Source organism: Dendropsophus ebraccatus, chromosome 8, assembly GCF_027789765.1.
Source record: "Dendropsophus ebraccatus isolate aDenEbr1 chromosome 8, aDenEbr1.pat, whole genome shotgun sequence".
NCBI lineage: Eukaryota > Metazoa > Chordata > Amphibia > Anura > Hylidae > Dendropsophus > Dendropsophus ebraccatus.
Window position 1 is genome coordinate 50,361,648 of NC_091461.1, and position 16,649 is coordinate 50,378,296.

The following is a 16,649-nucleotide window of genomic DNA, read 5'->3' on the forward strand; positions in this document are numbered from 1 at the left end:
GTAACCTGATAGTCTTGTTATTTTCTGTCTCCTCTGTGTATGCTGGTAAGGTCTGACTATAGACAGAATGACCCATACTCAGTCATCACCCAGCAGTGCTGTAACAGTGTGCTGACTTGTGAGAGGCAACGGGTGTCTTGTCCATTTGTCTGATAATGATATGAATACAAGAATGAAGGTGACAGGGGAAGTGTCAAGATGTCGCAGCAGAATAAAATGAGAACCCTTCCACACAGGACCACTAGAAAAAGACTGAGGCGTTGTATGCATTTGAGTTATTAAAGGGGTATTCTACTCAAACATAACTTTTTATATGTTGCTGCCTATGGTGAGACGAACAATTCCTTCCATACTTGTTATTATCTATTCAGTCTCCATCCCCTAGTTCTGAGCGGCTGCTTTCTGCTGAAAACACAAAAATCAGTGTGAGAGCTTTTTTCTCTGTCTCCCCCTCCTCCTCCCCTCCCTTCTGAGACGGCTGATGTAAACAAGTCCCTGGCAAGCTTTATCTGCAACTTCGTAGTTTCTTTGTAATGCTGGGAGGGTTAAACTAAGGTTAAGTTGCTGATGAACTCACAGTGATTAATCCTTCTGGCATTACCGAGTTGGCACAAAGCTACACATAGGGACTTGTTTACGCCAGCTGTCTCGGAAGGGAGAGGGGAGGAAGGGGGTGAAGAGAAAAGCTCACACACTGTTTTTTGTGCCTTCAGCAGAAAGCAGGAGCTCAGAACTGGTGGAAGGGGGCTAAATAGATAATAATAAGTATGGAAGGAATTGTTAGTCTTACCATGGGCAGCAGCATATGAAAAGTTATGTTTGAGTGGAATACCCCTTTAAATATTCTGCTTGTTTTCTCAATTGGTAATCATACATTAAGACCACATTTATACAACTGTAATCTGAGGGCATTTTAGCATCCGTATTATGCACAAAAACCTAGACCTACGGTGGATGAAGTGAGAAGAACTAAGATCCCTATAGGTTTCCATGGTTAGTTAGGTTTGTATAATCTGTAGAAGATAAAATGGATACTGAAATTATCTTTATTACATATGTTTCACCTGTTCTGTTTGATGCAGAAAACCTACATATATCACCAGGACCATAAAAGTGGTCCTGGCGATATACTAACAATGTGCACATACTGTAGGAGCAAACTCTTTAATGTAATGCTGTATCATAGGGCTTGTATGTACAGTACAATACATTTTCATTGTCACATTTTCCTTCTGTTATAGGGGCAGTTGAACGTGTAAAGAAAATTAGAGATTACGCCTTTGTACATTTTAACAATCGTAATGATGCAGTGGAAGCAATGCATGCATTAAATGGCAAGGTATGATATAAAAGATGCACTGCATGCTTTCATGTAAATCAGAATACTTACAATTGGGCAATGCTTAGGGTATATGCATAGCGCAGTTTGCTTTATCTCTTTTGCTGGATATGTAACTTAGTTAAAGGGTGTATTTTATTGCCCAATGCAGCTTGCTATTTAGTGTGCTTTTCCCAATGTAGTGCAGTTAGTGAGCCTTTTAGTTTTCACACTCTTTAAACATTGTTAAACACTATCAGTACACTGACCGTTGTGTGGTCATACAGGTTCAATGCCACATGCATTAGGATATGGATATAGTAAAAATGAAGTGGTAAAACTGGTATTATAAGGCTAGCAAGAATTAAATAAATGTCCCTTCCCGCATTGGTAGTACTAGGCTGCTGCTGCTTAGGTTTCTACCTATCTGATACTGCCTGCCACCGCCCAGGCCCTAAGCTGACTCTTTTTTAGGTCAGTGGGCCTAATGGTACCCAGTTTTTTCTAGTATCCCTGTTAAAGAGAGTACTGGGGGAGTAATAGGGGTTAGGACGTTACAGTTTTACAGACCCATAATGGATGCTGTCTATCAGGCAGCTTCACTACTATGCCATGATAGCATGGCTATGTTAACATCACATTTGGGTAAATACATTCAGCATATGCAACAGGCATGTTCCCAGCACATATGCTAAAGGTAGTCATAGGTCCTCCAGGCAGAGGCCAATAGAGTGTCCTTTAGGCCTCCATTGCAGTGGTAAGTGTTTTTTTACAGTATAGGAACATGCAGAAGACTATACAGTGGGAAAACACAAAAAGAATGCATACATCATTTTGGCCAACATATGCACCTCGGTATAGCTATACAAAGACATACATCAGAGACATACATGAAGGAATTCCCAACAAATAACAACTTTATGTAATGCTTGAACACAGTGTGGACATTGCTTAAAGCGAATGCACCATCAGGTACATCACTTTGGGTTTTTTACCTTAAAGGAAGGGTGCTGGTGCGGGGATGCCGATGACGCGGTCCTTAAAAGGTTTTTACAGCCTTAAATTTTTGATGGCCTATCCACTGATTGGCAGGATTGCAACACTCACCACCTCCACCTATCACTTGATTGGCACATCCTTAAAGTGCACTGTTTATTTCTAGCATTGCTGTTGTCCCGAACGGCTCGACAGGTGTGCCAAGTGTTCACACCCAATTGACCAACCATTATTGGCCTATCTTGTGGAAAGTTTTTGTCCAGAAAACACCTTTAGGATCTTATAACGTTTGATCTTTAATCTTACAAATTATGTGTATCTGTACATATGTTTATTTCTAGATTATAGATGGCTCTCCCATAGAAGTAACCTTGGCTAAACCAGTAGACAAGGACAGTTATGTCAGATATACAAGAGGAACAGGCGGAAGAGGTGCTGCTGTCCAAGGAGAATATGCATACACAATAGCCAATGTCTATGACCCAACCACAGCATACCTTGGAGCCCCCGTGTTCTATGCACCACCCACCTACACTGCAGCCATCCCCAGCTTTCATTTCCCTCCTGCCAAAAGCTATGTCAGCAATCGTGGTCTCATGCGACCTCCATCTGTTAGAGGTAACAGCACAGTAACTGAATTCAATGAATCTGTATTAAGTGTAATAAATGTTGGCACTTGTTATTAATTGAGAAAGCAGACCATGACATGACAATTTAAAAATTTAATTAGCTTTTTAGAATCCCACTGCAAGAGAGTCCTATGTAATTTATTTAATTAGAATGCTAATCAGTCACCCTTGTAATATACAGGGAGTAGTTACTAACCTGAAGTTTTGCATAATGCGTGTCCAATAATACTTACTTTGTAAATAGATTAGAGAGAGTATGAAAAATGACTGCAAATGAATCATTGCTTCCAAAATAGAAAAGAATAAATTGCAACATGGTTTGTTGCTGTTTATTATTCCTAATGGAAACCTGATCATATAAGTTGCAATTGCTTTTATTTAAGTTAATTTAAACCAATTTATGTAGACACCTACTGCTCCAGTGGAGTGAAATTTCCAAGTGATTCAATTTTGTTTGTTCAGTATAACCAAGGTAATAAAAACAATAACACATTGAAATATATTAGCCACCTGTGAAGGTTCCCTGGTGTAGTAATGGGCAACCTGCGTAACTATGAGGTCTCGTCATTCAGCTCGTAAACTATATCTACTTTATAGTTATGTTTTTAGAAGGTATATGTCCACAGTGCATTGAAAGGTCATGTTCACACAGTGTACTTTTCATGTGTATTTTGCAAAGGAATTTGTTTAAAAGCTGCATACACATGCTATTGTTTCTAATGGCAATACATACCATATTGTGAACTGTGGTGTGCATTTTTTTTGCCATGGATTTGAAATCCAGGTCAAGCTAAATAAGAAAAGATTGTTCTGCAATGGCCACCAGTGTGAGAGTCTCACATTGTTAGCAACTTTCTAGTCTGATTAATAGAGGGCTCTCGTGACGACCTCGTTGACAACCCTATGTCTTAGGGCCATATTACACTAAATGATTATCGGTCTTACTTGGTTCAGGAACGTTTAAGTTGATAATCGTTTAGTGTAATAGAAAATGTTGAAAGGCCGCGATCAGCCGACGTGCATGATGCTGGCTGATCGTGGTTTTTCAACATGTTGAAAGATCCTGATTTGTGCAGCGATGGTCTGCTGTGTGTCGCTCCATGTAATAGGAGCTGAGGTGGCAGACCGCTGACTTCGATGGGCCATCTGAATGATCTAAGGATGGTTCGGGCAGCCCCGCCTACTGCTCTCTGCTCGCTGTCTGTGCGTGTAATAGCACAGGCAGCAAGCAGGGAATGAGGGGGAAGCGAGCACTGAGCTGATGGCTCAGGTTGACATTCGCTTTCCCCATAATTGCTTATAATAAATCTGACTAACAAAGTAGCTAATACGACACCAAACCCCATCAAGTTTAAAAAGAAAAAAAAAAAAGAAAAAAGGCACAGCCGATGCAAATGACTCAAAAATAGCACAAAGGCCTTTATAAATCCAGTGCAATTTTGTATGCTGTGCGCAAAACCTCAATATTAACCAAAGTAATAGCACAAACCCAATGATGTATGTGCCCCAAAAAGTTTTGTCCAACCAATCAAAAAGAAGCAAACTATTTTATTAGCCTTCAAAGTTAAAATAAGCAACATTGTTTCAAGATTTAAATGTATTAAAGGGACCCAACTTATGTGCAAACCATATGAGTCTTTCACAGGTTCTCTGTGAAGATTAGTTCCCTGCTAATGCACTGGCTGTACCTGAAATGGATATCTCACAGACAGCCACATTTCCTTGCACCTTGTGTTAATCTCCTGCTTAGGTGACGTCTTAATATCACGCATGTTTATGCCTCCTCTACTTCTACCAGTAGTACCGGAGGTCACCTATCTCCTTGTGTCTAGTTGGACTTTGTTATCATATGGTGGGCAGCAGCTCATACAGTGTCAGTATCAGATACCTGTGTGCGAAAACAAAGGCAGATTACTGTACTACCTTGAACCTTGATGGACTTTGGACTTTGTAGTCCTTTATCTACATCCAGTGCAAGACCTGGCACTAGTTTTGAGTGGACTTGAACTCTGAGTGAACTTGAGTGGACTTTTCCCTGAACCCGAGTGCTTAGTATTTTACTACCGGTGTCTGGAGAAGTTGGAGGCTTCTTTTGTAGTAATGAAATCCAGTAGTAGCTATAATCCTGCAGAGTGGTCTGGATAGTTAGGCCTGAAGTATGGCCTGGGTAGCCTTGGTAATGGCCTGGGTGGTTGTTTAGGTCTAATACCTGGGTTTGGACCAATAGGTGGTTGTAGGTTAGTTTATAGAAGGAGATTATGGCAAAAGACCTTAGAGGCCACGTGGCATATGCAAATAGAAAAGTGTATTGCAAGTAGTGTGACAGACAACAACACTGAGGTTCAAGTCCCTAAAGGGGTACTCCGGCGCTGATAAAAAAAAAAAAGAACAACCATTCAATCATAAACATAGGGGGAAAGTTATCAAGCAAAAAATTTGTATTTGTTGCGTAAAACGGCCAGATTCTACTTAATTTATTTGCAAATGGCCGTTTTGCAAATAAAATATTTTCATCTGGCCATTTTACGCCACCTTTGCCAGTGGGGCGGGGAGGGGGTGTGGAGGGGGTGTGGAGGGGGAAGGACGGGGGGCGCAGGCTCTGGATTCCAGTGCATATATCATATTTCGAGACTAAAAATGATACTGAAACCTACGCCAGCTCTGAGCTGGCGTAGGTTTCAAAATTTTCGCATGGAGAGGCTCTGTGAAATCGGGATTTATCCCCTGAGATCCGGAGCTGTGGGGACATTTTTACGCCCAGTGTAAAAAACGCCGGACTTAATAAATGTCCCCCATAGTTTTTACATTTACCATCCCAGTCTTCCTCCGTTAGAATTTTCCGCTGTTTGCAGGTCCCTGAAGCTTTATTTGGCGTCTTCATTTTTTCTTTGCTTCCTGGTTTGGGCTTTCCCATGATGCACTTTGTCTCCTGTGATGTCTAACTGACTCTGTAGAACTGTTACATGGTTTACAGCTTGTCCGGCCAATCAGAGCTGAATAACCTGAGTCATCTGACAAAGGAAGGCTATCCAAACAGGGCTTAGATCCGCCTCCCTCTTGATGATGTCATTATCATTTTCTTCACTTCCTGGTGGGGGATTGAGGGGGGGGGAGATAGGGAAGGGGGGGAGATAGGTGATTAAAGTATATTACAAAGTTATATAACTTTGTAATGTCTTTCAATTACTGGGAAAAAGCTTTTTGCTGGAGTACCCCTTTAAGAGACTAAGGAAAGTTACTATATAGAAAAAGGTATGGATCTCTGTGAAGCAACACAACCATGGTAGGAGAACTGAGACCTGAAACTGATTCCCTACTGTTAAATTTTGTTAAATGTAAAATGTCGGGCCATGGTATCGCCTAGTATCAACAAAACTGATTTTGTGCCTCAGTTTATAACTATAACCAAGACTGCTGTGCCTGTGTGTAAAACCTGCACCACTTTGGATTAAAGTGGTCTATGATTAAAAGAAACCATTCAAAAGCATTAACCTATATTACGCTGTGGCTTCTAATAGCACACACGCACACACTGTAGAAAGAAATATTGTGGTAATCACCAAAAATACTGTTTATTGGATCAAAAAAGGCATAAACATGCAGATAGCAGAATGTTCGGCAACAGACACTTCACGGGTTAATCCCGCTTCGTCTGTCGTCCGTTTTTACCATCTTTTTTTGCATCTGCTTTTTTCCTTTTAACATATACTTTAAACCAAGCCTTTTTTTATATATTAGATATATAAGACTACTTGTCTTATATAAAGAATAAAACTCATTCTGGGCTTAATATCAATCATATGATTGCTGCCCCCATGTAGTCTCATGTGACCACATGTAATTTATACTTAGGGCCCGTTCACACTATGGAATCGGAGTTGTGTGGGGATTCCGCATGGAATTTCGGCACTGATTCCATAGTGTGAACGGATCCTAAGGAATAATGTATATAATCTCAAGTTATCATGGACTAATCTAGACAGTGCTGTACCTTACAATGTGTAAAGCAATTAAAAGAAATAAGGCTATAATTTGTCCTTTAATTGTCCTATAATTTGTCCTTTGTATTGAAAGTTGGAACCACTGTGCATTGAACAAATATTTAACAATGGAAGAGCATTATATTAAATATGAGCATTACACATATATTATTTCTTTACTTGATAGTTGGTAGAATCTTACTGTATGTTTAGGTGATAAGGTAACCCATGTGGAGATTACTACTCACCCTCTTAAGTAGATGGTTGTGTTTTTTATTACAGGTTATTTACAAAATATAAAATACTTCTCTTTACCTTTTACAATATTCGCATAGTATAAAGCCCCTTAATGTGACTCCATTGTTCCAAGCACGTTCAATGCACATGGGGCTAACTTTTTGATTATCTTATGGATCTGGGTGATTTCTGCTGATTTGATTCTGTGTAATGCCTTCTTACATTCCTAGAAATTTACATGAGTGTACCTGTAGGGGCTGCAGGCGTTAGAGGACTAGGAGGACGGGGATATCTGGCATATACTGGTCTGGGCCGTGGATGCGTGGGATACCAGATGAAAGGAGACAAGAGAGAGGAGAAACTCTATGACATTTTACCAGGAATGGAACTGACACCTATGAGTGCTGTTGCTTTAAAACCACAAGGCATCAAACTGGCCCCACAGGTAAATTGGATCTGCCTACAGATTACATTGCATTATTTTTATGCATTGTGGATGCACATACAGTATTTGGATCTACAGAATGGATAAACAGTTCTTAATAAAATAAATGCACTGGGGCCTGCACATATCTTTGCTTCATCCCCCAATAGCGTGTGCTGAACCTGATCCCTGAAGTGTAGTGTATCTGGGATCAGGGTCCTGTGCTCGGTAGAAGAGCAAACTTTTTAAAAGATTGGTTCATCAGGTTCACCAAAATTTAATGTTAAATTTAGGTTAGTCCCGACACAAACTTTAACGAACCACATTAAAATAGCTAAACAATTGTCTCTAGAGTGACAGCCCGCTCAGCCAATCACTAGCCACTGGTGCTTTCCCGTCCCAGTAAGCCTGTCATTGGCTGAGCAGGCTGTCACTCCTGAAACAAGAGTGACAGCCTGCTCAGCCAATCACTGGCTCATTGGGTTGGGGCAGCACCGACGGCTAGTGATTGGCTGAGCGGCCTGTCACTCTATTATTATTTACTTTTTTCCTTCTTATATTGTTTAGCTGAAAGGAAATATTGCTGTCAAACATATTACCATATGTACCATCTAGCAGTGATATCTCTGATATAGATGCAGGTCACATCTCCAAGATCATACCTACTCTAACCAGAGCTTTCAAATTCTTTAAATGAATACAATTTTGCGTTAACTCCCCAGCACCATCCCGCCAGGCTCTTATATCTCACTCTGAAACACTTTACTAAGACTATATAAGGACTGCATTTTGTAATAATATATCTTTTTTTGTCGTTTTGAGCTTTTTATCTTGTGACCAGGTTAAAACTAATCATTAGGTTGTTAAGTAATTTGCTTTTCTGGCTTATAGGACACAAAACCCCTTTTCCCTTTCATCCTTTCATAGCACCACTGACACTATACAAAGAGAACCAATTTTCCTGGTGCTATAATAATATTCTTTGTGATCTTAAAAGTGAAAAATAGTAAAAAGACTCATAATGGACCAATAAAACATTCTGCTTCTAGAAAGACATTTAGGAGCACAAAGTCTTAATGACTTTTATCAAATACAACATTTCCATTATGTGATTTATCCAACCACATCCACCACAGCTTCATCTGCCGAGAAGCTTTTTACCTTAATTTGTAGATTAGGGAATGCACCATTAGATAAAGAACAGGACCCTGTGTTCTGTCTCTAAGTATAAGGCTGTAAATTACAGAAACATTAATGCTGTGGTAAAAATGACAGGGAATTAACGTAGATTAAAATGTTCAATGCAACCTGGTATTTTCCTAAATGTATGTTAGGCCAAATATCAACATTGAATACAGTAATGAAAGTATCAGTCTGCCAAGTAGCCATTATTCAGGAAAATCCATATAAAAGGTGCTCTGACCCCCACTCCAGTGGACATTAGAACCTGGCATAAATTAAGATTTGAGTTGAGTTTTGCAGGTCTGAGTTGATATTTTTTAGCATATAAATGAGGCAAACAGAACCAACTAATAATGTACACAATATAATTCTATGTTATGAAGATCTTAGATGGTCCATAGCATATCTGTGTTAGTATATAATATGTCTGTTAACTTGGATCTGTGCACTTTGCCATTCCCCTTAGCAAACAAATATATCCGTATAGTCTGACACAACAGGAATAATTTATTTTTACTGAACTACATATGTCAGGGGAGCCATCAGGTCTTGTTTAGGCACCTATTGCTGAGAGCAAACGTTCTGTTCTCATGCGTTAAAAACTTGTCTGGTTTGGGCCACTTTTAGCATCAAAACAGATCCTCTATGATTAGGAGGGTGGCTTTTCTCAATGAAGCCACCAGTGACTCCTCATTTCCCCTGCAGCAACACTGCCGGTAAAATAAATAGTCACATTGCACGCACTGACATTGAAAAGACAGGTATTTTTATTCTTTGTGTAAACTAAGCAAGTTCGACAACCCTTTAGAGTGAGCCAGATGAAAAAAAGTGATGCCAGTACCCAAATATCATGTGCCATGTAGTCTCTTATGTGACAGATGGGGCAGAATGACCCTTGGGCATTTAGCCAGTGCTAAATGGGCATAACCTACAGCTTCTAAGTCAGATGCAACATATATTAGGGAAGAGTATGTGATAATTCATATGTGCCAATGTAAAATTATCTGATGCATTGTTTATAAATCTCCTACATTATACTGACTGGAGGATAACCCTTATAATGTCTCCATTGGCAGTATCACCAATCTGAACATACAGTGGTACCTCGGTTTAAGAGAAACTTGGTTTAAGAGCATTGCTTTGGTTTAAGAGCTCCCTGTACTGGGTGGGAGCAGGAGTGGGGGAGGGGCATGGTCTGCATAGTGTGGTCTACAGCACTGTACTCTGACCCAGGAAATCTCCCTCACCTTCCAAATAATAGTAGATCCACTTCAGGCTGGTGCTTACATCAGGGGACAGGACTGTGGAGGTAATCTCTCCATAGCTGTAACCCCTCTCTCCCTGGACAGAGTGCTGCTATACTGTGCCCACATCTGTCCTGCTCATTCCTTCCTGCTTCCTGCAGTCTCTGTCAGCCCTTGTGTTTGCCATCCTCTCCATTACTGTACAGTAATTTATAATATCACATATTCTGCTGTTTCTGAATGTTTGTTTCATCTGTTTTACATGTTATTCAGAATAATAAATCATTATTTTTGGGATGTGGAACCAATTGTCTGCATTTTTATGATTTCTTATAGGACAATGTGCTTTGGTTTAAGAGTGGATTTGGATTACAAGCGCCGTCCCGGAACGAATTATGCTCGTAATCCAAGGCACCACTGTATTTTACCTTCAAGATTACTTTTGTAGAAAAAGCAGGCATTCTTTCTGACCGTGGAATATTAAGCTGTGCCCCGTAATGTATCCTGGTGGTCTCTGCTTTTTATCCATTTTACAGATTATTAGCAGACTACGGTCCTTCAAGTTGTCTAACACTGATGTACCCCCCTGTCTGGGTGACCACCATAGACACACAGACTTGCTGAAGGAACCTGTGCCTTGTTTGATAAAGTATTATGTCTCTGCAATACAGACACTGGTTTTAGGTTTTGGGTTTTACCTAAAGCTTTTCAATTCTTTTTAGGTTCTGGAAGAAATTTGCCAAAAAAATAACTGGGGTCAACCAGTTTATCAGCTTCACTCTGCGATTGGTCAAGATCAAAGACAGCTGTTTCTGTATAAGATCACAATTCCTTTGTTGGCCAGCCAGAATCCTGCAATGTGAGTAGGTGTATTATCTCACTGTAATGCTTGCTGCTTAGGTGTTGTTCTTTCTATGGGGTCCATAACTGGGGTAAGCAAGCAGCAAACTAGTCTCGAAGTGCTGAATTTCAGAGGTGGGAAGAAAGATGATTTAAAGGAGAAGTCCAGCGTTTTATTAAAGCGGGCAGCCTGCAGGGGGAGGGGGGAAATTGATCTCAAGTAACAACTTACCTCTCCCGTGTCATGACGTCTCAACTCGGGGGGAAAAAACCTGTCCCAGCTGATGGACTGGCCACTTAGCCAATCAGTGACTGGAGCATTAGCCTGTGGCCAGTCCATTAGCCGGGTCATGATGTGGACACCCCAGAGATCCCAGAGCCCGGCAGGGGTCCTACGGCCGCTCCCGACACTCAGAGCGGTCATGCGGAGGGTTGTTTCCCCCCTACCCCTGAAGGCTGTCGGACTTTAGAAAATGCTGGACTTCTCCTTTCAGAGTTACTATAAGTTGATATAGTTATTTGCTATAATTCTATTTTGTAGACACCCATTTACACCTCCAAAACTCTGCATATCAGTGGATGAAGCAAAGAACTATGCAGCAGAGTATACACTTCAGACTTTGGGGATTCCGACTGAAACAGCAGAGCCACCAACAACCTTTGCAGGTAGGATAGTTGTACACGTAAAAAGGACATAAAACTGTTTGTAGAACCCATGTACTCCATAAAGCCTACAGAGTATAGCCTATGGCACATAACAGTAAAGCCCCTTAGTATACAGCTGTAGTTATTCATGTAAAGTTCTGCATGTTCTGGGCTGAGTAGTCAAGTAAGCAGTCCTACTCTGTGACTGACAGCTTTCTATAAGCACACGTATACACAAAAATCTGTCAATAACTGTGTACACCCACTTGACTACTTAGCCCAGAATACGCAGATATTTACATGATACAAAAATATGTTATCAATTTGTTTAACTTCTCCTGCTCTATAACATGACACCTACAGATTGGACTGCAGTTTTTTTTTTTTTATGGTAACCCTCTCCCAGCACTGGGCAGTAAATTAACATTGCTGCAGCCTATGCCTGCAGGGGGAGGGAGGGAAGCAGGGAGCGCTGCGGGCACGCGGTGGTGCGATCTGCCCCCTCCCCTCTCTCCCCTGCCACTGTCACAAGATTGTAACAGCGGCATGGGGACAGAGGAGAGGGGGCAGACATAGGGACTTCAACTTATAGGATCATTATGATCCCATAAGCTGATGTCCAAAAACGACCTGGGCATTGATGTATCAATGACCCCAGGTCGTGAAAGGGTTAATGACCGTTAAAGGAGAAGTGCATCAAGGCTTCACTTTCTGGATAAAATGGTGATGTCACGACCCGACTCCCAGGGCTGCGCAGGCTGTGGCTGCTGGAAAGGATGATGGCAGGGGGACACTGAGGGACACAGGGCACTGGAGGGACACTGAGCATCCCTCTGCCATCATCCTCTCCAGCAGCCATAGCTGCATAGCTCTGGGAGTCGGGTCGTGACATCACCATGTTATCCAGGAAGTGAAGCCTTGATGCAGTAGTAAGTGCAGGGAAAAAGCACTTTATAAGCATTTCCCGTAGTAAGTGTATATTGGGGATTTGTATAACTTTTCGGGGGCAATACAATACTTCAATAAAAAATTTCGCCAGACTTCTCCTTTAAAGGGGTTATCCAAGACTAGAAAAACATGGCCACTCTCTTCCAGAAACAGTTAAGCTCTTGTCTCTACTTTGGGTGTGGATCTGCTATTCTCTCCATTAACTTCAATGGAACTGAGTTGTAAAACAACACCCAAACTAGAAACAAGTGTGGTGCTGTATCTGGAAAAAAGCAGCCATGTTTTTCTAAGCATTGATAACCCCTCTAAAAATATCATTGTATAAGAATATACACCATCTCATGTATTTATCACTATACTGTCTCTAATTTATAATTCTAGGATATGCCATTGCCACTTCCCCAGCTGCAGTAGCCGCCACCCAACTGAAACAAGCTGTGGCCCTAGGACAAGACCTTGCAGCCTACGCAGCTTATGAAGCCTATCCTGCTTTTGCCGTAGCAGCTCGAGGAGATGCATATGGAACATTCTAAGATTTTTCTTTGCTCCAAGTAGAAAACCCTTCTGTGTGTGGTGACTGTGAATGAGAGATGGGGGTTTTATTGTTATTTTATTGTATTTGGTTCCATTTCTTCTACCAGCCCCTTTGTTAGTCTTGCATCATGAAAGAGTTTATGCGTTGTTTAGTCTGTAGGTTTTTTTGTGTTATTAATACTTGTTGGGTGGTCCTCTTTATCAATAATTGTATTGACACTTTGCAACATTATTCTGCAGGCTAAGCCTGAAAAACTTTGGAGGACTTTAAGCATTCATGAAATGTTGTTTCTAAAGACATATGCTTTACAGTTATTAGGTTGACAACCGTACATATACTTTGGCAGTTGTATCTATACTCAGCAGGTTTCACCATATGGAAACACTGTATGTCGGTACACTCAAGGTTTAACAAGTACACCATTCATCTAAACTGTCCAATAGGAAAGCTTGTCTCGTTTCCCATAACAACCAATCAGAGTGCTGCTTTGATTTGTAATATTACATCTCAAACATGAGAGCTGAAATCTTATTGGTTCCTCTAGACAACCTCTCCAGTTTTTATAAATCTCTTGTTTTATAGTAATATGATCATTTTTTACAAGTGAATGAGGTGTGTATAAATCTAATTCATGGGCCTTCAAAACATCACACCTAAAAAAACACGGATATAACATGAACTACTGAACAACCACAATATGAAGGAAGGGTACAGCATGTATAGTAGTCCTAGCATTGGACTAAGGTGGCCTTTATACAAATAATAGATAAGCTATATCTATAGGTATATATATATTGTCACCATTTTATTTTTAAAAATATACACTAACACATATTTCTGTTCTTTATTAAGTTCATTGTAACTTAAAAAAACTACCAGAAAAGCATAAAGCTCTTTAAAAACAATATGTATTTAAAGGGGTTGGCCACTTAATACTTGTTCCCTGTGTATGTCATAGAGCTAAAATCAGACTCCCCTCCTCCAGGCAGAGCTGTCCTGCTCTGTGGTGAGGATGTCTGTAATGGTATAGTCACATGCTCCTCCGTGTCGGCCATCTTATGGACAGACTCACCACAGAGCAGGACAGCATAGCCTGGTGGAGGGGAGTCTGATTTTAGCTCTATGAGGTACACAATGAGCTGCTGTCAGTAAGTGAAGTGAGTAGACCTACTTATACTGTACAATGAACTATTTTACTATAAAGTGGCCAACCCCCTGTTTTTCTGGTGTTGAGGTACACAGGGAGGCTTTGTAAGTAAGTTCTATGAGTACACTTACTAATAATGTACACTGAGATATTTTTCTATTAAGTGGCCAACTTTACAAAGGAAAGAAATGATGAAAAACGTATAAGGATTCTCTTCTGCTCAGAATAAAAATGTCATGTCAATCTCAATAGGATCCTCGCAAATCGCTAGTGAGAATCAATGCACATAGCACTTACAGTATTTGTGCAGAGAACCTGTACAGCATCATACAGAGTCTTTATTGGTCTATATTGCAGACACATGCGTACTCTTTGTGCCATAACTGGCTGCCTTCAGTAGACACCATATTACACTAGAGAAGCAATGTTTTGATTAAGAGGACCTATGTAGTATGGCTTTAGATGGGTAATGCCACCTGATGTGCCTCTTATTCTATCAGTACTGTATAATGGACCATGGTAAAAAGCAGTCTTTTTTCAAAAACAATAAAGAACATTTCATGACATCCTGCTGTGCCATTGTAAGCCTCCAGTTCCTTGCCATATAATAACAGAACCACATAAGGTAGAAATAAGTCGCTGAAGCTCCACAACATAGAGCCACATACATGTGCCACTGTACACCCCTCTGCATAATAAGCCCTAAAACCGTGGCCCCCATTAAAGCTTTTGCACACCTGATAAAACTAAAAACATTAAAACATCTTGAAATACAGTGTATAAAATAGGTATATAAATATTGGTTGTTCTTATTGTTATGTTTTCTCTTTTTTTTTTTTCCCCTGTCCCATTTCGGGGAAATATATTGAGCAATGAATGTGAACCAGAGAGCGACCAGCCAAGGTTTAAAGATTAAACAAAGCTAAAAAAAAAAATGATTGTAAGGTATAGGACATAATGTTGTTGGCTGGTCTCTCTTCTTGCATTCGGAAAATAACAGCAAAGGTAGCAGTATTATAATGTGCATGGAGCACTTATGTTTGTATAGATGTTTGTAAAGAACTGTTATACTATGAATAAAAGACAATTATTCTGTCATCAAATACAAAGATGTAGTTATTGTCAAGATACTGACGTGTCTATGAACGGAAATCTATCATCATGAAAAGATTACTAGTGCAGCGTTAAATAAAAATGAATAAATGATTATACAAATGATTTTTTATTTGTTTATTTATTTGTGGCATATAGTGATGTAGCAGAGCTAATTTTGCAGTATGTGCATACCACACACAATTATTACACTTATTCACACTGGTGGCTGGTCTGGTATATACCAGGTTACTGGCAAAAAAAAGGTATTCTGACATATACTATGGTGCCCCTGCTTTGCACCCATTGACTCTAAAGCACCTGCAAGTTTTTTTTTAGGTAAGTTGAACTTCAGGATTGTAGAGGCTGTAAGGTAAATTTACCTATTTATGTACAATTAAAAAAATGGATTGTTCCAAAAAGTTTGTAGGAGGTTCTAATTCTAGTCTGAACCCCTTGCACCCCAATCCCAATAAATAGGAGTTTGTCATGTACATAGCCTGCTGCAATTCCTTATCCCTGGCACTGCTCCTTAGGTTGCATCAACTATCAGATTTACACAAATCAATGTATAAAATATACTGCTTGTTTTAAAGGGTTATTCTGACAATGAAAACTGTTGTTATATTTGGCTTGGGCTGTTTTAAAAATAAAAAAGGCAACCATACTCACCAGCCCTGATCCCCCACCACAGCCATTCTCATGGATCCCAGTTTCTGCTACTTGTACATAGTGCTTTTTGTGGGATACTTGAGTTATAAAAACTGGATTTTATGTTGGTATCTGAGGGATAAATCCATAGGATAAACAGTATTGGTGCCCCATAAATCAGATATAAATGTAAATAGTGGTTTTAAATACTTTATTGTGAATAAACTTGTATGTACAACCATTGTCTGAGCTTATGATTTTATACTTAATAAAAAGGGGGGGGGGAGTTGTATAGAAGTGAAAAAAAAGTGGTGTGTTGGGTGCATTTCAAAGGCTATTTAACCATTGGGTAACATTAAAATACAGTTCTAAAATCCATTCCAGTATTGACATGGATGTTATAAATAGATTGTCCATGAGAACAGGAGTTGTATCTGGTGGTGCAGCTTTTTCCATTGAAGAGAATGGTGCAGAGCTGCCATATCATATCATACACAACGCTGACCAGACTAAGCAGCTAATACTGCAAAGAAACCTGTGTTTTGTTATTGTAGTTCTTTGTGGCCAGAGACATTTCAGTACGGTTCCATGTGTCATGGAGGGATTCTCAAGATCTTGACTGACAGGGTTCACAATACACAATGCTTTTGCATTCACCATGCTTTTGGCATGAGCAGTAAGTCAATGAGGCAATGGACAAAACTGAGGGACTTACTGCGAGCACCTGAATTGGTCTGAAGGGTACATGGGGAAATCTCAACCGGGTTTGGTGCTGAAAGTC

At 40.1% G+C, this 16,649-nt stretch overlaps 1 protein-coding gene across 4 annotated transcripts in view; it reads left to right on the forward strand.

Annotated features, from left to right (window-relative positions):
• A1CF (APOBEC1 complementation factor) overlaps positions 1 to 14,642 on the forward strand; it is a 38,262-nt gene extending 23,620 nt beyond the window's left edge. For 3 of the 4 annotated variants that reach the window (XM_069980324.1, XM_069980321.1, XM_069980323.1), the window contains 6 exons: positions 1,242 to 1,339; positions 2,656 to 2,932; positions 7,391 to 7,605; positions 10,733 to 10,869; positions 11,392 to 11,516; positions 12,825 to 14,642. In XM_069980324.1, coding sequence (XP_069836425.1) covers positions 1,242 to 1,339; positions 2,656 to 2,932; positions 7,391 to 7,605; positions 10,733 to 10,869; positions 11,392 to 11,516; positions 12,825 to 12,976 — 1,004 coding nt within the window. In that variant the 3' untranslated portion in view covers positions 12,977 to 14,642. The remainder of the gene's footprint in view (positions 1 to 1,241; positions 1,340 to 2,655; positions 2,933 to 7,390; positions 7,606 to 10,732; positions 10,870 to 11,391; positions 11,517 to 12,824) is intronic. The other variant, XM_069980322.1, reaches the window with a different exon arrangement.
• Positions 14,643 to 16,649: the final 2,007 nt, after the last annotated feature.